Here is a 23014-nt window from a genome sequence, read left to right as displayed (position 1 = left end):
GTGCCCCCACCCCCAGCACACGGTGAAGACCCACATGGGAGACCCCCCCATACAAGTGAAAACGGGACCACATTCCTATGATAGGGCCATCTCCCTATCTCTCAGCATCTCCCTGGGACCAGAGACCCAGCGCCGGAGCTTCCTCCTCAGCCCTGCCTCCTGCCTCCTGCCTCCTGGCCTCTCTCAGCTGCCATTTTCAGGCAGAAGGCGGTCGGGCTGCAGGAGCCTACAAAATGGAGGGTGGGAAGCTGGGCTTCCCTCTGCCTCCCTCTGTTGTCCCTGAGAGCGCCTCGCCGGCCCCAGTTGGAGTAGCAGCGGCGGCCACAGCTCTCTCCTAACACCCTAAGGAGCCTGGCATTTCTCCAAGCATGTCACCGCCAGTATCTAGAGAGCCCCACACAGCCCTGAGCTCCCATTAGCCGTGCTTTACAGCCGGGAAACGAAGGCTGGGCATGGCCACTCAGCCCGAAGGAGGAGAGCTCAGGCTCCACATAGTTCCAGGACAGCCCAGCTCTTGGTGGGGGAGGTGAAAAGTCCCTGGGGGAAGGGCGGACCTTTCCTGCAGGGGTCTTGAGGTGGGGAGGGGTCCCCGGCCCAAACCCTACCCAATTCCCGGGCTGGGAAAAAGCACTGAGTTTGGAGTCATGAGGTCAAAGCAAGTATCTGTCATCTATTAGTGGTGCGATCTAGGAAGAGTCAGTCTCTCTCTCCGAGCCTGCCGCTTACTCAGTAAAATGGAAGTATTAAACAGTAGCGCATACCTCCTAGGGCTGTGACGAGGGGAAGGCAGGTTTACATATTTGCAGAGTGCTACACGGGAGGACGTGATCCTCGTACTGCCTGCCTAACACTTGTAAATGTACATTTTGTGGCTCACCTTCCATGGGCCGGTCCCCGTGCTTGGCGCTCATGGAATCCTCATGGCACACCAGTCTGGGTCAGGAGGCAGAAAACAGCGTGGACCTCAGCTCCTTTGGGAATTTCGGTCCTGCCCACCCAACGTGACCAACAGGACCAGCAGGGCTGGCTCGTCAGCACCTCCCCTCAGCCAGCCCCTCACAGGCTGTCCCACCTCTAGGTTTCTGCTCAAATGGGTCTCTCTTTCTTTTAATTAAGTTAATTAATTATTTGAAACAGTCTCTGTTGCCCAGGCTAAAGTGCAGTGGTGCAATCTTGGTTCACGGTAACCTCTGCCTCCCAGGTTCAAGCAATTCTCTTCCCTCAGCCTTCCAATTAGCTGGGATTACAGGTGCCCCGCATCCCCCCAACCACACCTGGGTAAATTTTGTGATTTCTTAACTAGAGACGGGGTTTCACCATGTTGGCCAGGCTGGTCTCGGACTCCTGACCTCAAATGATCCTCCCTCCTTGACCTCCCAAAGTGTTGGGATTCCAGGCTTGAGCCACTGCGCCCGGCCTTCAAATGGCTTTTTTCTGAAATACTTTTTTTTTTTTTTGAGACAAGGTCTTACTCTGTTGTCCAGGCTGGAGTGCAGTGGTGAGATCATGGTTCACTGCAGCCTCAACCTCCTGGGCTCAAGTGATTCTCTGCCTCAGCCTCCCGAGTAGCTGGGACTACAGGCATGAATCTCACACCCGGCTAACTTTTTAATTTTTTGTAAACATGGGGGTCACACTATGTTGCCTAGGCCGGTCTGGAACTCTTGGACTCAAGTGATCCTCCCACTTTGGCCTCCCAACATGCTGGGATTACAGGTGTGAGCCACCAAAAAGAGTTGAAATCCTTTATTCCCCCTTAACTTCTTATTTTCAAACTATGGACTCACAAGACGTTGCCAAAATAGCAAAGAGAAATCCTGGGTACCCATCAGCCAGCTTCTCCCAGTGGTGATGTATCATGACATGGATTTCAATTCAACATTAGCCACCAGCCTAGGACAAAATACATAACTTTCCGAGCCTCAGTTTCCCCACCCATAAAAAAGGGGTGATTGTCCTCATGTTGTCAGGGTGGAACAGCATACGCATAGCTGGTGCTTGGAGAACATTAAGTCCCCGGTAATGGGTGGTGGTTGCAGCTGTCACTGGATTGCACCTGTTGCCACACCTATCCCAGGTTGGTGCTGGTGTGTCTTACCACGACACTATAAACTGTTCAAGGGCAAACCTTCATGTCCCATGGCAGTGCCAGCACAGGGCCTGGTACTCAGCAGATACTGAGTGAATAAGAAAATATGGAGCCTGGGCCGGGCTCAGTGGCTCACGCCTGTAATCCAAACACTTTGGAAGGCTAAGGCGGGTGGGTGGATCACCTGAGGTTAGGAGTTCGAGACCAGCCTGGCCAATATGGTGAAACCCTGTTATCTACTAAAAATACAAAAAATTAGCTGGGCATGGTGGTGGGTCCCTGTGGTCCCCTTACTCGGGAGGCTGAGGTAGGAGAATCACTTGAACCTGGGAGGTGGAGGTTGCAGTGAGCCAAGATCATGCCATTGCACTCCAGCTTGGGCAACAGAGCAAGAATCTGTCTCAAAAAGAAAAAAAAAGAAAAAAGAAAACAAAACAAAACAAAATATGGAGGCTCCTGCCTAGCAAGCTCTCCCCTGGCTCATGGTGCCTGTTTAATTTTGCCTTCCTCCTGGCCCCGAGGTGCATGGCAACCCCCAGGCAAACCCCATGAGGGCATGCCATGATGAGGGAGGCAGCCACACTTGATCCCATCTGTTGCTAAGACTTCCAGGGGGCCCTAGGACCTCAGAGGTCCTTCAGGGCTGTTCCTAGACTCAGTGGTGAGGCTGCAAGGCTAGGAGTTGGCATCTAAGGAAGAAACCCTATACTAAAATAGAGCCCACAGGGCAGCTGGCTAGACACAAGCCAGGCAACTCCCACACAATGGAAAAAGCACCGGCCTGCTGGCTGGGAGACCCAAGCTCAAGTCCCGACAAGTCTCTTAGTCTCGCTAAACCTCAGTTTCCTCATCTATAAAATGAGGTCGCCATGTGGGTGACAGAGCTCATTGTGCAAACAGCACTATGTTAACCGCCAAGTCCTGTATTCACATAGGCAAGGGATTATCTTTGGTCTTGCTGTAGAGCATTTAGAAGCTAACATTTCTGAGCCCTGCATTTTGTTCGGCTATTTTCAGATACATCATCTACGTTAACTTGTACACTTTGGTGAGCTGGAGATTTTTATCTCTAGCATGCAGGCAAAGAAACCACCCTGGGGCCATGCAGAGATGGAATTCAGAACCCACGTCTGCCTGGCTCCAGAGTCCATGATTCTATATGACAGGATGCCGGCTGGGGTTGATACTGTGCCCTTCCTAGGGCGAAGTGTCTAGTGGCTGGATCTCTGCTCCATATAGGCAGGTGCCCTGCTCCATAACCTGTAAAGCCTCAAGGAACATACATAAAGTACAAGCGTGTTTAGGCTGGGTCCTTAGTGTGCAGTTTACCCAGTTTTCCAGGAAGGAAACTAGGGCCAGAGAAAGGAAGGAACTTGCCCAAGATTCCCCAGCAAGTTAGGACCAGAGCTAGTTCTCAAAGTCCACACCCACCTTACTCCTCCTCAAGGTTCCTTCTTCTCCCCAGGCTGCAGGGGCCCAGTTTCCCAGAGCTGAATCAAGGGACATGAGCTTGGGTGCCCCCCAACCTCAAGGCTCACTGGGAAAATCCAGGGACTTCCCAGGGTGCTGGGGAGCTCCTGATATGGGGGTCTCATGTCCCCCAGGCTGCTGAGCAGTCAGCGTCCCCAGGCTCGGTCTTATCAGGGGACACAGTGCCCACCCTCTTTGTCCTTTCTCTGGATCAGTGTTTCCAAAGCACAGGGCACATACATGAAACTATGCAAAATGATTCAGGTGGTGATTGACTTGGCATTATCTACCACTATCCTGCATGGTGAGGAAGTTACGCATGTTCTTTATTTCCCTGTCAGCCTTTCTAATTACAGACTTGGAGGAGGAAATCTCCCATGGGGTTAGTCGCTAAAGTCTCTCTGACATCTACAACCCTCCCTTTTTGGGAAAGCAGCAAATGCATCTGGCTAGCATTTAATGACATGGTTTTATTTCCATTATGTTTATTTTCAAAATGATCATCATGATGGTGATTTACAATGAATGGCTTTCCATTTAAGGGAGTGATACAAAGTTTCTTCTCAAAATAAATGTATTTACATTTTAAAACATCAGTTAAGAAAGAGTAGCCAGGCATGGTGTCAGGCGCCTGTAATCCCAGCTATTTGGGAGGCTGAGGTGGGAGGATCCCTTGAACCCAGGAGTTTGAAGCTTCAGTGAGCTATGGTCTTGCCACTGCACTCCACCCTCAGCAACAGAGTGAGACCCCATCAAAAAGAAAGAAAGAAAGAGAGAGAAAGAAAAGAAAATAGAAGAGAAGGAAGAAAGGGAAAAGAAATGGGTGCAGTGGCTCACACCTGTAATCCAGCACTTTGGGAAGCTGAGACAGGCGGATCATGAGGTCAGGAGATCGAGACCATCCTGGCTAACATGGTGAAACCCTATCTCTATTAAAAATACAAAAAATTAGCTGGGTGTGGTGGCACGCACCTGTAGTCCCAGCTACTCAAGAGGCTGAAGCAGTAGAATCACTTGAACCTGGGAGGTGGAGGTTGCAGTGAGCTGAGATCGCATCACTGTACTCCAGCCTGGTCAACAGAGCGAGACTCTATCTCAAAAAAAAAAAAAAAAAGGAAGGAAATTACGTTAAGCAAATTGCCCGGTGGATGATGCGTTGGCCAACACAACACTGGGAAGGTGGACTGGAATAAAGTGCTCTGGGAAGAGCTACTCTGGATAACTTACCATGAGTCTGGAGAGGGGCCAGTGCTGAGGACAGGATGGAGGGCCTGGAGGCCATGGTGGCTGAGGCAGTAGATGCAGCCTGGGGATCCCAGCCCCACCAGGGTCTGCTCAGGGCAGGCCTGAGCACATGGCATGGATGTTAAAGCTCGTGGTGTCCCATGTGTGGTCCAGGCAAGTAGAGGGTGGCCACATACCTGGGAGGTTTATCCTTCAAGCTCCTGTCTCAAAGGACAGTTGGGGCCACCTGTTTATTCCTCTTTGCCCCAGAGAGAAGGCTGATTCCTTAACTCAGAATCTAACAGCTGGGGGCCAAATTTAATTCTTGAATGTTCTATAAATATAATAAATAAGGCCTTCATGTGGTCTGAATGAGGAGGGCCGTGGGCAGTGTTTCTCACTCATTCTAGATCCCTCTGTAAAGTCCGAGCTTCAGCACCCTAGGAGCTACCCCGTTCCATGGCCCCAATACAGTGAAGGCCACACTAACTGTCCTCATCAGTCATTGACCTGTGGCCAGAGAGCCAAGCTAAGCTGGGAGAAAGACGCAGAAGCCTGTCATACATTATTTATGTATCTATGAGATGAAGTGTTGCCAGGCAGGAAGAATGTGAAAAGAGGTCAGCATAGAAAAGTAAACATGTGTGTTTAATTCAGTCCAATCAAGCGATAAGGCCAGATACAGGGCAGATGTAGGGGATTAGGTTTGTATAACTTGGATTCAGAGGTCATAGGTCAAGAAGCCAGCCCAGTTGGAGGGCACGGACTATCAAAAAGGGCAGAAGCGCATCCATCAGCAACACAGGGGAACCGTATCTTGTGTTTTGGCAAAACAACAAAAACGCCGACCTCAGCTCAGTCCACTGAGATGGAAAACTTCAACCTGCTTGGCGTAACCCAAGTTACCTGCAATGGCGACATTGTTTTCTCCTTAGTAAGTGGCTTTTAAACCCAGGAAGATTAGAATTTAGAAAATAGAGATGATTAAATAAACAAACACTCATAGTATGTATCCATTGGTGTTAAATGTAAGTTGGGTCAAGTTCCGTGAGTTGTATAAAATCCTATATTTGTGATATTTAAAAACATTTGGCCACTGAGTTCCTCAGGAATGTGAGCAGGTAATTGACTTCGGTTCAATTTTGAAGCAGAAAATTTAAAAGAATTCGACAATGTCTGTAAACATTAGAATATTTAAGAGAAGTTGATATTCGCTTTAATAACTCAGAAACAGAAAGTCAAACACCACGTTCTCACTTATAAGTAGGAGCCAAACAACGTGTACTCACGGACGTACAGAATGGAGTGACAGACATCAGAGTCTCCAAAAGGTGGGAGGGTGGGAGGGGAGTGAGGAATTAAAATTACTTATTGGGTACAATGTACCATATTCCAGTGCTGGGTACACTCCAATCCCAGACTTCACCACTACGTAATATAGCCATGTAACAAAACTGCACTTCTACCCCCATATCTATACAAATTTAAAAAATAACTTAATATTCACTTCGCTTATGCTAGCTTTTTAGTTCTGAAAGCGTTTTCTAAAATTCTTGGGAACATTTTGTTTCTTGCTCTATAAAATATGGAATTCATTATATTTGTAAATGTGGTTTAGAATATCAAAGGCAGTGCTATCCAATATAAATATAATGCAAGTAACGTATGTAATTTTAAATATTCCAGGACAACCCTCCTCCTGCTTTTTTTATTGAGACAGGGTCTCCTTCATCGACCAGACTGGAGTGCAGTGGCACAGTAATGGCTCATTGTAGCCTCAAACTCCCGGGCTCAAACCATCCTCCCACCTCAGCCTCCCGAGTAGCTGGGACTACAGGCTTGCACCACCACTCCCAGGGTAATTTTTGTGTTTTTTGGAAATACGGGGTTTTACCATGTTTCCCCAGCTGGTCTTGAGCTCCTGGGTTCAAGTGATCTTCCTGCCTTGGCCTCCCAAAGTGCTAGGATTATAGGCGTGAACTACCACACCAGACCAGGAATCCCATTTTTAAAAAGTAAAAACAAATATGTAAACTTAATTGTGATAATAAAATTCATTTAGCCCATCATATCAAAAATATTATCATTTCGACATATAAATCACATAAAATTTGTTGAAATATTTTACATTCTTTCTTGAAACTCATCTTCAAAACCTGTTGTATATTTTACACTTCGCACATCTCAATTTGGACTCTCACATTTTAAATGCGTGATTGTAGTGGCTACCCTATGGAACAGCACAGAACTAAGGGAGTTTGATTAGCTACGTTTGTGAGGGTATTTATTATTTAAGGATGTTAGGTCTGTTCAACTTCATTTGCTCAAATATTAAAGGCCCATTGAAAATCATCGATCAAAATAACAGGGCTTATAAAATAAAATATGATTAGTATGTTGAACTCACAAGTTAAGAAAAAAGTTCTTAAAAAATTGCTAATTAAAGAATTACTATTTTTTTTAAAAGTAGCCACAAACAGCCCTCGAGGACCTCGCCAGCCAGAGCGCAGATGGAGTTAGAGTCACGGAACTCAGCACTGCCCTGGCGGGAAAGGCCTGGGTCTTTGTTACTGCGTCATAGTGTCAGATCTGGCCAAAAGCTTTCTTGTAGATTGTCTGAACAAAGCACCCCCCTTCCACTGATGAGAAAACACGGCTGGCGAAGAAAAGCAGCACAGTCACATGGTGAATTAGAGGCAGGACCAGGGCAGAACCTGGGGTCTCATGATGCCACCCCAACCTCCCCTGTCAAGGGCTTCTAATTCATTCTCTCTGTTCCTTCATCCTGAGTTGTCTGATCAGGAAACTGAGGCAGAGAACTGGAGGCTTGCATCTCTAAGCAACAGAAACCAACAACACAAACCAAGTCCAGGCCCAGAACCCGGGCCGCCTGGGCAGGGGCCCAGAAGATAGGGCCTCCTGCTAGGGTTAGAAAGGGAAGAAGGAGGCTGGGCACGGTGGCTCACGCCTGTAATCCCAGCACTTTGGGAGGCTGAGGTGGGCGGCTCACGAGGTCGGGAGATTGAGACCATCCTGGCCAGCATGGTAAAGTCCTCTGCTAAAAATACAAAAATTAGCTGGGCATGGTGGCGTGTGCCTGCCATCCCAGCTACTCCGGATGCTGAGGCAGGAGAATCACTTGAACTCGGGAGGCAGAGGTTGCAGTAAGCCGAGATCGGGTCACTGCACTCTAGCCTGGCAACAGAGCAAGACTCTGTCGAAAAAAAGAAAAGAAAAGAAAAAGAAGAAGAAGAAGGAGAGGGGAGGTCTGCCCGAGCACAGCAAGTCCTCAGCCAGGTCTGCCAGTGCAAAGGAGGGCAGGATTCCACCTGCCTGTGGTCCCAGGGCAGAGCCAGGGAGCCCCACCCCAAAATAGTTCTTGGGGTAAAGGCCTGGAATTTCCATGTGCACTTCATTCTCTCAGCTCCCTTTCCTCCCTCTTTGCCATCATTTTTCTTTCTCCTTCTTTTTCTCCTTGGAGGTCCTAGTCTCCTTTCCCCAATATGTTAGGCCGAACACAAACTCCCACAAGCAGATGTGGGTCAACCTTGCCCTCTGAGGTTGGGTTCTGCTAGGGTTTGGGCCTGCTGAGCCAGACACAGAGGAAGAAAAGCTGAGGCAGGCCTGGGGTGCAGCAGCTCAGTGTCCCTTGCATCAGCCCTGGAGAGAGACAAGGGGGCTGCTTGAAGGTGCCGTCTTCCTCCTGCCTGGAGAGGCCATATTTTTCAGCAGTAGGACATACACCTCTAGCAACCCTCGGGAGAGTTGACAGAAGCCGCGTTTAATGCTCTGAAATCACAGAGTGAGGAAATTATTCCCTGCCCACGGAGTTTTCAGTCCTTCTGCAAAGTCAAGAAGAAAATAGCTACTAGAGCCAGGAGGCCATCTCCTCTGCCCTCCCTCGTCACCCCTTTCACAGAGAGGACGAGCTCTGGGTCTTCACGATCTTATCACTTTTTGCTAAAGCGTAATAGAAATTGGGTTTTGCCACCATTTGTTTTTATGTTTCTCTTTACCTTTCACCTATGGCAAGTGATATTGATTTTCCACTTATAACAGTGATGTAAAGTTTCCTTTCAAAACTGAGCTTGCATTGATAACAACAAGTGAGTCAAGTAAATATCAACACAGTTTCAAAAACATAAAGTGGATGAGAGTACTGGGAAGGAGCAGGTCGGGCGAGAGCTGCCAGGGCGGGACACACTGAACGAAGGCGCTTGGAGGCTCCAGGACTACTTTGCTTGACCTCCCTGAGCTCTGCCCAGGTCTCTGGGTTCCCGCCTCTCCTGTGGGCACCATTCAAAGCCAGTTCTCCTGGCTGGCTGCTGGGCCAGCTGCCACGGCTCGGACGCCAAGGGCACCAATGCCTAGCTCAGCCCCTGGCCCTCATTCCCACTGGGAAGCTGAGAAGGAGCTGGTCTGAAGCCCTGGGTCAAGGAAGATCTTTTGGACCCGACTTTACTCCGGAGCCTGTGGCTGGGCTTCATGGGGAAGAGGAAAGGGGGCCGCTTTCGGACAGTCTGTTTCAGCTCAGGGGCAGAAGGCAGCCGAAATTCCAGAGCTGCTGCTCTGGAAAGTCCTGGTAGAGTTAGCAGGGCAAAGCTACACGCACAGAGCCGAAGGCACACAAACTCCAGCTCCCAGAGCCGAATGGCTTTGCCTGAACCAGTATGAGGCCACGGGCTTGGAACACAGGAGATTGAGGCAAGGGAGAGGAGATCAAGGCAGAGAGGAGGGCACCCGCTGCCCAGAGTCTCCCGACATATACCCAGTCCTCCAAGCCAGCTCGATGCCCCCTCCTGACTGGGTCTTCCTGGGTCTCCCCCATCACAAAATGAAAGCACCTGGCTCCCCGGCTGCAGGGTGGACCCAGATTCCCTGGCCCAGAATTCTGTTTCCACACCGGTCTCCCAAACCCCAAAATGTGAGAGCTCAATGGGATCAGGACCTCTTGCATCTCCAGGCCCCTGCCCAGCTCCGGCCAGCTTAGACCCTGCGTTCAACAGGGGCCAGCAAGTATCTGGGGAGCACAGTCCAGTGCCCCAAACCTTCTGGTCATCTGATTCCCTGGCCCGGGTGGCCAGGTGCCTTGTCACTTGGGGACAGCTTGAGACATGGGGGTGGCCTTCATGCTCACTTATGCCCTAGATGACCCCAACTGGTTGTGCCGAAGCCATGAGCGCCTGGCTGTCCGGAGCTCTCCCTGGCTTCCCTGAGTCCTGTTTCGGGGGCTGCTGTCCTGTGATTGGCCTAAGCCTGCCGGACCCCAGGCCTCAGCTTCAGCATGGAAAGTGCCACCGTCAATGGTCCTGCCTCTCTGGAAGGTGAATGGTTCCTTCTTAAGAGTTGGCAAGACATAGGAAATGGGGGAGTTCCTGAGCTTAAGGGTGGGAGGGGCACCTCCCTCCTCACACCCTGGGGACCCGTTGGTAAGGCACAAAGCGTGCTTCCCACATTCTGTCACTCCAGGAGGCTTCTCAGGATGGGCGCCTTGCCCAGGCACAGCCCCATCCCCTTGAGGGGCTCCTGTGTCCTATCCTAGCCCCAGATGCTGGAGCTCCCTGGTACCTGAGTATAGTCTTGGCTAAAAGATCCCAGAAAGGTGACCACAGGCAAACAACCAGAAAGGGGACTGAGAGGGCTGGATCTGGCTCCTCCAGCACTAGTGGCAGGAGATGAGGGAAGGGGGCCTACCTGAGAGGGCTGCTGTCAGCAATCCAGCGATCCCGAAGAAGAGCCACATGTCTGGAGCTGTCTCTGGCTGCTACACGTGGCTGCCTGTGGGAAGCACCATTTTGGGGCCGGGAGGTGGACACGGCCGTTGTGCGCCCCTGGTGCAGGTCTGCTCTGCCCTTCGCTGTTCCTGTTCCTGTGTCTCTCTGCTCTCTCCCCTCCGACACGCATGCGATCAAACCCAACCTGTGAGTGTCTCACGCCTCCCTGTTCTGCTTGTGGTTTTGGTCTGCAGGAAGCTGGGCTGCTGTTACAGGGGCTGGTGGGGAGAGCCCCAGCTGCCGGTGCTGGGAGCCCACCCATCCAGGCTGCACCCCAAGAGTCACAAGCATGCACACGCATCCATGCAGACACACTTCCCCGAGGGTCTTCTAAGAAGGCAAGTGGAGGGGCCATGCCTCATTTCTGGTGGCCCAGAAGAAAAAATTGATAATGTAGTAGCTGCTCAATCAGTACCTATTGGAAGAGGGAGGGAATGACCCTGTCATTCTGGGTCCTGTCATTGCCTGTCCCGGTCTGCGCGATTTGGCTCTCATGGATTAAATCCTGAGTTTTATCTTAACCTTAGAGGCAATGGTGGTTGGGAAGGAGGGTGTGGTCTTAATGCACTTTTGGAGATAAGAGCCTAAGTCTCCCCTCAGAGAAACATAAATTGGGAAGGGCCTGAGAGATGACCATCCCACAAGTCCTTCTACAGGGAAGGGTGCCAAGGCCCTGTGGGAGCCGCCCCCTCAGATGGCACAGTGGGGCCAGCTATCCCATCTCCAAGTACCAGACTGGGCATGCCTCTGTGGGAGTCAGGCATGGGAGCTGGGTCTACAAGGCTGAGCAGGCTTTTGATAAGCAGCAATGGTGGGAGGCCTCTGGGCCAGAAGGAACAGCAGGAGTGAAGGGCTGGAGGAAGGAAGCCCAGGGCTGCTGAGAAACCCCAAGTTGCCCCATTGCAGTGCAGCTGACTGACGCTATAGGAAGAAGGCAGGGACCAAGTGTGTTTAATTCACCACGGTACTCCCTGTGGAGCATACGGTAGGAGGCGAATAAATGTTTCTTGAATGAAAAAAGGAATAGATAATTCGGTTGTCCAAGCAGGACCCTGGAAGTGGTCAAATCCAGAAGAGGTTTGGTTCCAAATCCTGGCCCTGCCCCAGTTGGTCGCATCCCAGGTCCACTTCTCCTGGCCCTCCACTTCCTGCATCCTTGCTTGTCTTCATTTCTCCAACATGTGGAATGGGGAGGGGTCCTCCTCCATTGGGTTCGGTCCTAAAGGTGGGTGTATGCATTTGATGCGGCAAGTATTGGAGCCACGGGGAGCCAGGTGCCCCCAGAGTTAGACCCCGCCCAGTCCTGCCCCAGTGCTGGCACCTGCTGCCACTGCCCTCTGGTGGAAGTCACTGACAGCACAGGTTTGCATGGGTGCCTCAAGCTCCCAGATGCAATTCCATTCATTTACAGAGACTTGGTGTGCAGAACTCTGGACAGGACTCTGTAGAAGCGAAAGAGAGGAAACCATATTCCTGCCCTCAAGGAGCATGGAGTTCACACACACGTGACCAAACCACAGGCCAGGGTAGGACACACATAATGTGAGGTCTCCTGGTCCTAAGAGAAACCCGTTTGAAATGGGGCCGGGAAGGATGGCTAGACTCCATTTCTGACAATATGGTAGACAGCAGATGCTGAAGAATTCCTGTAATACAAAACACCACAAAAATATTGTAAACCATCTTTTAAAATGTGTAGCTGAGGTGGTGAGAAATGAAGAAAATCATCAGAGATCAAAAACGACAATAAGTCTGGGCAACATGGTGAAACCTTCTCTCTGCAAAAGGTGCAAAACATTAGCCAGGTGTGGTGGCACACACCTGTGGTCTCAGCTACTTAGGAGGCTGAGGTGGGAGGATCGCTTGAGCCCAGGAGGTCAAGGCTGCAATGAGCCAAGATTGTGCCACTGCACTCCAGCCTGGGCAACAGAATGAGACCGTGTATATGTTAATATATAAAGACAACAGGGCTAGGCGCAGTGGCTCACACCTGTAATCCTGGCACATTGGGAGGCTGAGGCGGGCGGATCATGAGGTCAGGAGATCGAGACCATCCTGGCTAACACGGTGAAACCCCGTCTCTACTAAAAATACCAAAAGTTAGCTGGGCATGGTGGCAGCCTCCCGTAGTCCCAGCTACTTGGGAGGCTGAAGCAGGAGAATGGCGTGAACCCGGGAAGTGGAGCTTGCAGTGAGCCGAGATCGAGCCACTGCACTCCAGTCTGGGCTACAGAGCGAGACTCCATCTCAATAAATAAATAAATAAATAAATACAACAAAAATCCGAAGAGATCACAGCCAGCAGAGAAGTATCTGTTGATCCAGTTGACCAAGAGCTTCAGTCTTATGAACATGGACAAAAGTTAAAGCTGAAAAACAAAATCGAGTGAACAACAAAATCCAAAATCTCTGCCTTAAACAAAGGTCACTGAAATACAACATCCACAGTGAAGAACTCGGAGAGAAAAATTCCTTAAAGCGAGCTGACACAGAGCTTGCCCAACTCAGCATGGACTCTGAGTGGGAGAAAAATGTCAACCCTGAATGCCCCTCACCACAAGTCTACCCACTGATAGACCTGGAGGTGAAACTCATGGTGCCTGTGTGGCAAAAACAATCACAGAAAAAATAAGCAGAAGATTACATAAGAATTTAAAGTGAGGTAAACAATAGCTCCTTAGACACTTGGCAGAAACATATGGTGAAAATCCTGTCTGGAGTAACTCATCCTATATTCATGACTCAAAGAAGTCCCACAGAGAAACTTCCATGGAACATGAGTTCACATATTTGTATAACAGAAAAATCATAAAACACAGGACACGAGGTGCTTTAGGTGACAGGGGCACCAACCAATAAACTAAAAATGCAGACCTTCAAACACATCTTAGATGTTGGAATTATGGTATATATAATGTAGAATCAGGATGTTTCATATGCTTCAAGAATTAGAAGTTGGTAATTGAAAGTACAGATATGGAACAAGAGACTATTAAAAGTGACCAGGAAGATTGAGGGAAAAAAAGCAAGCAGTTATGTGAGAACATAATTTTTGAAAATAGAAGCCCAGTATACAGATTAAACAGTAAATTAAGGCCCAGCACTTTGGGAGGCCGAGGCAGGCTGATGACTTGAGGCCAGGAGTTCAAGACAAGCCTGGCCAACACAGTGAAACCCCATCTCTACTAAAAATACAAAAATTAGGCAGGCGGGGTGGCACATGCCTGTAATCCCAGCTACTCAGGAGGCTGTGGCACAAGAATTGCTTGAATCTAGAAGGCAGAGATTGCAGTGAGCCGAGAATGTGTGACTGCACTCCAGCCTGGGTGAGAGAGTGAGACTCTGTCTCAAATAAATAAATAAATAAATACATAAAAATAAACAGCAGATTAATATGGCTGAAGAGACAACTACTGGGGTGAACAATAGATTTGAAGAATTTACCCAGGATGAAGCACAGGAGGACAAAGTGATGGAAAATATGAAAGGGCTAAGAGATATAGACAAGGAACAAGGATTTAAATATCTAATTAGAGATCTAGAAGAAAATGGAAAATTTCTAGAATTGATGAAAGACACAATCCTCAGATTCTGGAAGCTCCCCCAACCCAAGCATGATAAATAAAAAGAAATCTACACCAAACACTTTTGGTAGCAAAACTGCTGATCACTAGACAGAAGATGGATGAACTATGAAGTAGATGGGCAGCTAATATCTCAATACCAACAATTAAAGCCAGAAGGCAATGGAACAACATCTCAAAGTACTAATAAAAAATAACTGTCAACCCTGACTATCTTTCAGGTATAAGGTTTAAAAGACACATTTTCAGATGAAAACTGGAGACATTTATAGCTAACAGACTCTCACCTAAGGGAATTCTAAAGGATGTTCTTCAAAAACAAGAAAAATAATCTCAGAAGAAAAGGTCTTAGATTCAAGTAAGAATGGTGAGCAAAGAAATATGTAAACACAGAAGTGGATTAAATAAGCACTGATTGCATAAAATAATTACAAAAATGTCCAATTTGTGGAGTTAGAGAAAAAATGAAATCGGCTGAACTCGGTGGCTCATGCCTGTAATCCCAGCACTTTGGGAGGCTGAAGTGGTTGGATCACTTGAGCTCATGAGTTTGAGAACAGCTTGGCCAACATGGCTAAACCCTGTCTCTACTAAAAATACAAAAATTAGCCAAGCATGGTGGCTCGTGCCTGTAGTCCCAGCTACTCAGGAGGCTGAGGCAAGAGAATCGCTTGAATCTGGGAGGTGGTGGTTGCAGCGAGCTGAGACGGTGCCACTGCACTCCAGTCTGAGTGACAGAGCAAGACTCTGTCCCCCCCGCCCCCCCAAAAAAAAGAAAGAGAAAAAGAAAAAAGAAAAAAATGAGATAAAACTAAAGAACCATAAAACAATAACAAATTGGTGAGGAGTGATCACAGTGGGAAAGGTCTATTATTTGGTGGGAGGGCAAAATATTGACTAGCGTTTGAGCTTTTTCAATTAAACATGCATGTTAAACTAGCTGAACAATAAAATGGAAACTGTTGGGGAGAGAAGCCTGCTATAAAGCCAAAGAGGGCAGGAAAGGAAAAGAAAGAAACGAAAGGGAGAATAGGATAAACTGAAGGGTTAGTAGGTTTCGGCAGGTAGCTCAGGTGTAGGGTGGAAGGAAGGGTGCTCCTGGCAGGGCACAGGGTAAGTAGAGGCAAGACAGCATAATGTGGGTGTTGCTGGGGCTGGATTGACATGATACACCCCGAGCAGCCCGTGTTTCACAGACTTGAAGCTTCAAAAATGAAGCTGAAAAGTGCACCCAGCTGGGTGTGCAAATCAATGAGCTCATTTTTATTTAGAACTCTTGGAGCAGGACCTTGTGAACTCAATTTGCAAGGGACACCCAGTGGCTCTGCATCCTGTGGAGAGCTCAGGAGTTTTTCATCCAGACTATATCTCTCTCCTGACCTTGGCCCAGCAAATTGGAATAAGCAACATTATTGAGGGAAGCCCGACTCTCCCACCAGAAGGAAGAGAGGAACTAGAACTGAAAGGCCGCCACCCCCATCATGTGGCACAGGGGAAAGTTTAACGCTGACGGGTACTTAGTGAGCACTTCCTATTGTGCCAGACACTTTACATGGAATCTTAACCCTCAGTTCTCACTACAACTCAGCCAAGTACATTGTGTCCTTAGCACAGCCTTGCAGATAATGACACTGAAGTTACGGAGGTAGTTTGCTCAAGATCCCACAACTAAGAAGTAGTAGGGCTAGGCTCTGAACTCAGGTCTGTTTGGATGAAGACCCTGGGCTCTTAACCACAGGGGTGGATTGTGGTACAAACATAAAGGCTTTGGCTGAAACATGGTACCACGGGCAGGAAAGGCTCTGGTTCTATCAGACTCTAAATTTTGGACCGGCCCTGCTCCTGGGCCAAGCCAAACCCACTCCTTAGTCTCTTGAATCCTGAAATTTCTCAGTCCTGACCACAGTTTCCAAACCAGCTTCAGCCAAACCTTGTGTTTCCTGAGGCCCAGGATTTTCTAGCATGTTCCAAATATTTAGCATCTAAAGGTACATACATTAACTCTAATCACTTAGTCACTCATTCAACACAACTTTATCATGTGTTCTAGGTGCTGGAGACACTATGCGGACCAAAACAGGCAAATATCCCTGTTTTTACAGAGCTTACATTTTAGTGGGAGAGAAACATAATAAACAATAGACACAATAAATAGATTATATGGATAAAAAGAAACAGCCATTTAAGAGAAGCTAGGAGTGCTGAACAGAGGTTACTATGTAAATGAGTATAGCTTAGCTTAGCCTCTTCCCCCTCAAATGGAGCCTAGAACAAGGGCTTTTTGGCGACAGGTTATTTGTGAATGTGATCCGAGGGAACAGGTTGAGGAATAAAGAGAAGAGAAATAGGAAAAGAAGGAAAGTTGGCCGGGCGCGGTGGCTCAAGCCTGTAATCCCAGCACTTTGGGAGGCCGAGGCGGGTGGATCACGATGTCAGGAGATCGAGACCATCCTGGCTAACATGGTGAAATCCCGTCTCTACTAAAAATACAAAAAACTAGCCGGGCGTGGTGGCGGGCGCCTGTAGTCCCAGCTACTCAGAGGCTGAGGCAGGAGAATGGCGTGAACCTGGGAGGCGGAGCTTGCAGTGAGCCGAGATCGCGCCACTGCACTCCAGCCTGGGTGACACAGCGCGAGACTCCGTCTCAAAAAAAAAAAAAAAAAAAAAGAAGGAAAGTCAATAAAAGGATGTCTCATTGGGTTGACCACACTATGGACAACTAGTACTCCATCTCAGACTTCTGAAATGGTTCTTGTAACTGTCTGCCCATACGTGGTCTCCATTCCCACCACCCATTGCACCAGCACTGATGTGGCAAATGGAGAGAAACTGGCTAATGTCCTCTTGAGAGTCATAGGCCTCCCTGTGGTAGAGCTTCTCTACTGGGCGTTAACATACATCGTGTCCATCCACATGCCTCTACCCCAGATATCCTTGCCTCGGATTTTCCAGTCTTGTTCCTTCCAGGCCTCTGCCCAGGAGTCCATGGATATCCATATCTCTACTCGTTTCCATGTACAGTGAATGAACAAAGTTACTATCCCATCTCTGCCCACTGCCAATATTTCCCTTTACCATTGTCCTTCAGAGCCACCTCTGAGTGAGACTATAGCTTCTGTCCATTTCTGGTTAGTAACAACCTCTTGTGCCACCCCATTTGTGAACCAGGTCTAAAGTTTTCCAGTTCTATCAGAAGGAGCTTTCTCAAGGCCATAGATGTGAGTTAAAAGAGAAATATGGGGCCGGGCGTGGGGGCTCACACCTGTCATCCCAGCACTTTGGGAGGCCGAGGCCGGTGGATTGCCTGAGCTCAGGGGTTCGAGACAAGCCTGACCAACATAACCATCTCTACTAAAAACACAAAAAAATTAGCCAGGTGTAGTAGTGCACACCTATAATTCCAGCTACGTTGGAGGCTGAGGCAGAAGAATCACTTGAACCTGGGAGGCGGAGGTTGCAGTGAGCTGAGATAGTGCCACTGCACTCCAGCCTGGGTGACAGTGAGACTGTCTCAAAAAAAAATCTAATGTACTCCATAAACATATATATATATACATACACATGCCTACTATGTACCCACAAAAATTAAAAATAAAAAATGTTTAAACAATAAACTAAGATATTTAAAATATTTATTTAATACAATTTAATACATTTTAAAATATAAACAACAAACTCATTACATGTCAATATAAATAACACTTTCTGTGAAAAATTACTATATATCTCAAGCCCCACAAAAGTATTGGGGGCCAGGCATGGTGACTCACTCTTGTAATCCCAGCACTTTGGAAGGTCGAGGGGAACAGATCACCTGAGGTCAGGAGTTCAAGACCAGCCTGACCAACATAGTGAAACCCTGTCCCTACTAAAAATACAAAAATTAGCCAGGTGTGGTGGTGGGTGCCTATAATCCCACCTACTTGGGAGGCTGAGGCAGGAGAAAGGCTTGAACCCAGGCTGTGGAGGTTGCAGTGAGCCAAGATGGAGCCAGATGTCAACCATTCTAGCCTGCATGACAGAACGAGACTCCGTCTCAAAAAAAAAAATTATTGGGATATGATTATTTTATATTTTTGAAAATGTCTTGAACATCCAGCTTTGTGGAACCCACCTGGATTTTCATATCTGCTTCTTCATTTAATTTGTGGAGATACGTTATTTAGGTTGAAGTATATGGGAAAAAATCTGATATCACAATATGGAGTAGATAAAAGGAGGAGCATTTTAATAAGCTTTTAAAAATAATTGTAGATATTCTTCTCTGATACTACAAGAAAAGTTCACAAGTGATAGTTTTTAAAGGTTAGCTCCAATATGAAATCTGAAATCATATCAATGACCTTTCATATATTTTTAAAGTCTATTGCTCTATCTTGTTCTTTGAATGGATTTCTTATCCATGTATGATTTTGTAATAACATGCCTCAGTCATTGTAGAATATACTGTTCTACAGTCCATTTTTAAAGTGCATAGTTCTATCTTGTACTTTGAATGGATCTCTTATCCAGGCATGATTTTGTAATAACATGTTGAAATATTCCCTTACACAGTATCGAAAATCACATTCATCGATATCATCTCTGGTCCCATCAGAAAACTTTGAGTATTGGAAAGATGTCAAGATCATGACATGGGTTTTCTAACATTTGAATTTTTACTTAAAAGCTCTGATTTCATCACTGGCAACAAATACTGTCATTGTCTTTCAAGTGACAGGCTCACTGTGTTCATTTTCAAACAATTGTCAGTCAAACTTTTAAGTCTGAATAACCATAGTTTCAAGTAAAAATGGTGTTCCAGGGGGGAAATATTCTAGTTCAACTGGCAAATCCAAAAATAGCACAAGTGCTTTTTTTTTTCCCCAGAGCAACCTTCATACTGTAGTATTCAGCAGGCGTGATTTTTGCTTACTTCTCATTTGTCACATAGAATAAAGATTGTGCTTTAATAATATTAATAATTTTAACTGCTTCATTGAGGACATTCTTAAGTAAAAGAACGCATCCTCTGGATGCATGAGGATGAAAAAATCCAACACCTACGACTGCAGCTTGATGCCACTGCTTTTTTTTTTTTTTTTTTGGCAAAGTGTCACTCTGTAGCCCAATCTGGAGTGCAGTGGCGTGATCTTGGCTCACTGAAACCTCCACCTCCCAGGTTTTAATGATTCTCCTGCCTCAGTCTTCTGAGAAGCTGGGACTGCAGGCACGTGCCACCATGCCTGGCTAATTTTTGTATTTTTAGGGTTTAGCCATGTTGGCCAGACTGATCTTGAACTCCTGGCCTCAAGTGATCCGCCTGCCACAGCCTCCCAAAGTGTTGGGATTACAGGCATGAGCCACCGCGCCCAGCCTGGTGCCAAGGCTTTGATTCATGGGAAGGCACAAGTGGTTTTACTCATCATTGCTTTTGCTCCAGGCAAATGATGTCAGTGAAAAAGGCAAATTGTATCTTTAAGTTTATATGCAAATAATTTTGAACTCATGGACCACTGAAAGGGTTTCAGGGATCCTTAGGGGTTCACGAACCTCATTTTGAGAAGGGCAAGAAGAACAATGGTGCTCAGAGCTGAAACTTAGCATCTTGAACATCCGACCTAGTTCTTCTCCTAAGCATTACCTGAGACACGTATGCTCTCTTCAAGGGGCAGCCCAGCTGTCGGTTCCCCCTTATGTATAGGATTCCAAGGTGCCTGATCAGTTTCCATTGAAGTGTGGTGTCCACTGAACCCAACAGTCTGGGAAGGAACTAATCAGCCTGGGGTCTAGCAGAGTGAGGTCCCTGATACCAAATTTAACCTTTATATAACAATCAAAGCCTCCGAACTACATTAGAGGAACTCTGGAAAATTCGGAAAAGAAAAAAAGTCACCTATAGTCACATTACCTTGACAACCACTATCATGCTGTAGCCTAGGGTGGCCTAAAGGTTGACACTTCCTGAACTTACTGTTGTTGAAAAAATCCCAAGGCTATTTTTTTGTCTTGATGCTGCTAAGCCACATCGTTCTGGCCCTTTCCAGTTGGGTCTTAGGTTCCCAAGAGGGGGACCTGGTAATTCAGATCTGTCCACTTCATTCATATAAAGCTCCCCTGTCAGTGGTCCAGAATCCATTGTCCAAATGGACTAACGCTTCTAGCTTCATGTGATCTGCACATAGAATACATCCATATCAATGGCTCTTTCCTAAATTCCCTGTTGGGGCTTAGAAAACGATACCCCAAATAAAGTTCTCCACAGTAGCCTCAGAAGCAACTGCTTTTCTCTAACCTTCTGCCCTCCTGTCTCTCAGTCCCATTCTCCCCTAAGATTCGCCATAGAAACTGGAATCCCTCTTCCCCAAGGCAGATCATAGAAACAGAACCCTTTTCCCCCAAAGTCATCCATGAAGCCTAATTATATTACTGTACTCTAAGTTTCCCTCCACCTTTCTGTATAAAACCTGGCCATCAAGAAATTATCTTGGTTTGGCTTTGTTTGACTGTATGTAGGTCGTAAGACTCCCATTCCAGAGACAGCCCCGTCCTACACCCAGAAGGAAGGAATGCAGCACAGAGAGGCCAAGAAGAATCTAGAACCCGGGATACCAAGAAGAATCTAGAACCCAGAATACCTAGAAGAATCTAGCCAGACAGGCCTTGTTTGATTGTATGTAGGTCGTAAGACTCCCATTGCAGAGAGAACCCCGTCGTACACCCAGAAGGAAGGAATGCAGCACAGAGAGGCCAAGAAGAATCTAGACAGACAGGCCTTGCTGGGTTTCCCCACTCAGTCCGTTAGCATTAGATCATACCCTTAGGGAGCCTGGATAGCTCAGTCAGTAGAGCATTAGATCATACCCTTTTTGTTCAATTCTGTACCTACACGGCTGTCCATACTTTGTGGAACCTAAGCATCAAAGTGGACAAGTTTCCTCGTCTCTTTGGGTCTTCACTCTGTAGGCTTCCGTGTATACACATTAAATACATCTGTATGCCTTTTCTCCGATTTATCTGCCTCTTCTCCGAGATTTTTCAGTGAACCTTCAGAGGGCAAAAGGGAAGTTTCCCCTTGGTGCCCCCACACCCTGTGGGAATCTTGGATGACAGCTCTTGATGGTGAAACCACCCGCATTGATGATGCATCCCTTCTATATTCGTTTTCTAGGCTGCTGTAACAAATTACGACAAACATGGTGGTTTAAAACATCAGAAATGTCTTCCCTCACAGTTCTGGAGGCTGGAAGTCTGAAATGAAGGTGCTAACAGGGCTGCCTTCCCTCAAGAGTTGCTAGGGGAGAATCTGTTCCTGGCCTCTTTTACCTCCTGGTGGCACTGGGAGTTCCTTGGCATCTCTTGGCTTGTGGCCTCTCTTCTGTGAGGGTCTGTCCAATCTCACTCTGCCTTTCTCTTGTTCTGGCACTTGATATTTTAATTTTTTCCCAAACCTTTTGTGTCACTTCATAGGGCATTTCTGATAGCTATTAGGGTCCATCCCAATAATCAAGAATAAGCTCCCTTCTTCTAGATCTTTAAGCAAATATTTCACCCTACGAAGTAATATTCACAGGTTTCAGGGATTAGGATGTGGACATACACTTTTGTGGGAGAGGCACCATTCAGCAGACATTTATTTGCAGCAGCAGCTTTCAGACAGGAATAACTTTGCCCCCAGGGGATGTTTTGTAATGTCTAAGACATTTTTCGGTTGTCACAACTATGGGGGATGGAATGCAGCAGGCATCTGTGAATAGAGGCCAGGAACACTGTTGAACACCCTGCGGTTCACAGGACAGCTCCCCACAGCAAAGAAGTATCTAGTCCACAGTGCCAATGGTGTCGATGTTGAGAAATCCTGACTTCCAGTAAATTAGCATTATAGTATATTCTATCTGAAAAGCAACTGCTGTCATCCCTGTCTCTAACTCTTTTTCATGATCACCTTTATTACATGTGACATTAAATCTATTCTATCCTATACTTATTTGCTTGTTTTCTCTTTCCCATAGCCACAAGGGCAGAGATTTTTGTCTGTTTCATTCACTTGTGTCCTCAGCACCTTGAACAGCACTCAGCACATCGTGAGCATTCTCAATTTATTTATTAATTAATAATGGTGCAGTTATTTCCTCTCTCTCTCTCTCTGCCTCCAGGGTCTTGCTTTGTCACCCAGGCTGAAATGCAATGGCACAATCATGGCTCAATGCAGCCTTGACCACCCAGGCTCAAGCGATCCCCCCGTCTCAGCCTCCTGCCCGGCTAATTTTTAAATTTTTTGTAGAGATGGATTTTTTATTTTATCTTGTTTTTTGAGATGGAGTCTTGTTCTGTCGCCCAGGCTGGAGTGCAGCGGCGCGTCTCAGCTCACTGCAACCTCCGCCTCCTGAGTTCAAGCGATTCTCCTGTCTCAGCCTCCTAAATAGCTGGGATTACAGGCGCACGCCACCACTCCCAGCTAATTTTTGTATTTAGTGGAGATGGGGTTTCACCATATTGGTCAGACTGATCTCGAACTCCTGACCTCAGGTGATCCTCCCTGGCCTCCCAAAGTGCTGGGATTGCAGGCATGAGCCACCATGCCAGGCCTGAGATGGAGTTTTGCCACATTGCCCAGGCTGATCTCAATCTCCTGGGCTCAAGCGATCCTCCCACCCTGGTCTCCCAAAGCTCTGGGATTATAGGCATGAGCCACCACGCCTGGCAGGTACAGACATTTCTTGAGCCTTTACTCTATGCCAGCCACCATGCTGGGTTATCTCTTTTTGATACTCAACAAAACCCCTCTAAGTTAAGTATAATTTTTCTCCTCCATTTCTCAGATAAAGAAACTGAAGAAGTTAAGTAATTGCTGAAGATCACACAGCTCTTAAGAGGTCAAGCCAGGGTCCTTC

General features: G+C 47.3%; 1 protein-coding gene across 12 annotated transcripts in view; it reads right to left on the bottom strand.

The window, feature by feature from the left end:
• The window catches only part of CD6 (CD6 molecule), a 49120-nt gene extending 38376 nt beyond the window's left edge, over nt 1-10744 (bottom strand). For all 12 annotated transcript variants that reach the window (XR_002516966.2, XM_021925674.2, XM_021925675.2 and 9 more), the window contains exon 1: nt 10478-10744. Coding sequence is in view for 11 of the 12 variants with exons in the window: in XM_021925674.2 (XP_021781366.2) it covers nt 10478-10526 (49 nt within the window). In the remaining variant the exon portion in view is untranslated. The remainder of the gene's footprint in view (nt 1-10477) is intronic.
• Between the last annotated feature and the right edge of the window lie 12270 nt (nt 10745-23014).

This window comes from Papio anubis, chromosome 12 (genome assembly GCF_008728515.1).
Source record: "Papio anubis isolate 15944 chromosome 12, Panubis1.0, whole genome shotgun sequence".
Lineage (NCBI taxonomy): Eukaryota > Metazoa > Chordata > Mammalia > Primates > Cercopithecidae > Papio > Papio anubis.
The sequence above is the reverse complement of the archived record's forward strand: the minus strand, read 5'-3'. Positions and strand labels throughout refer to the sequence as shown.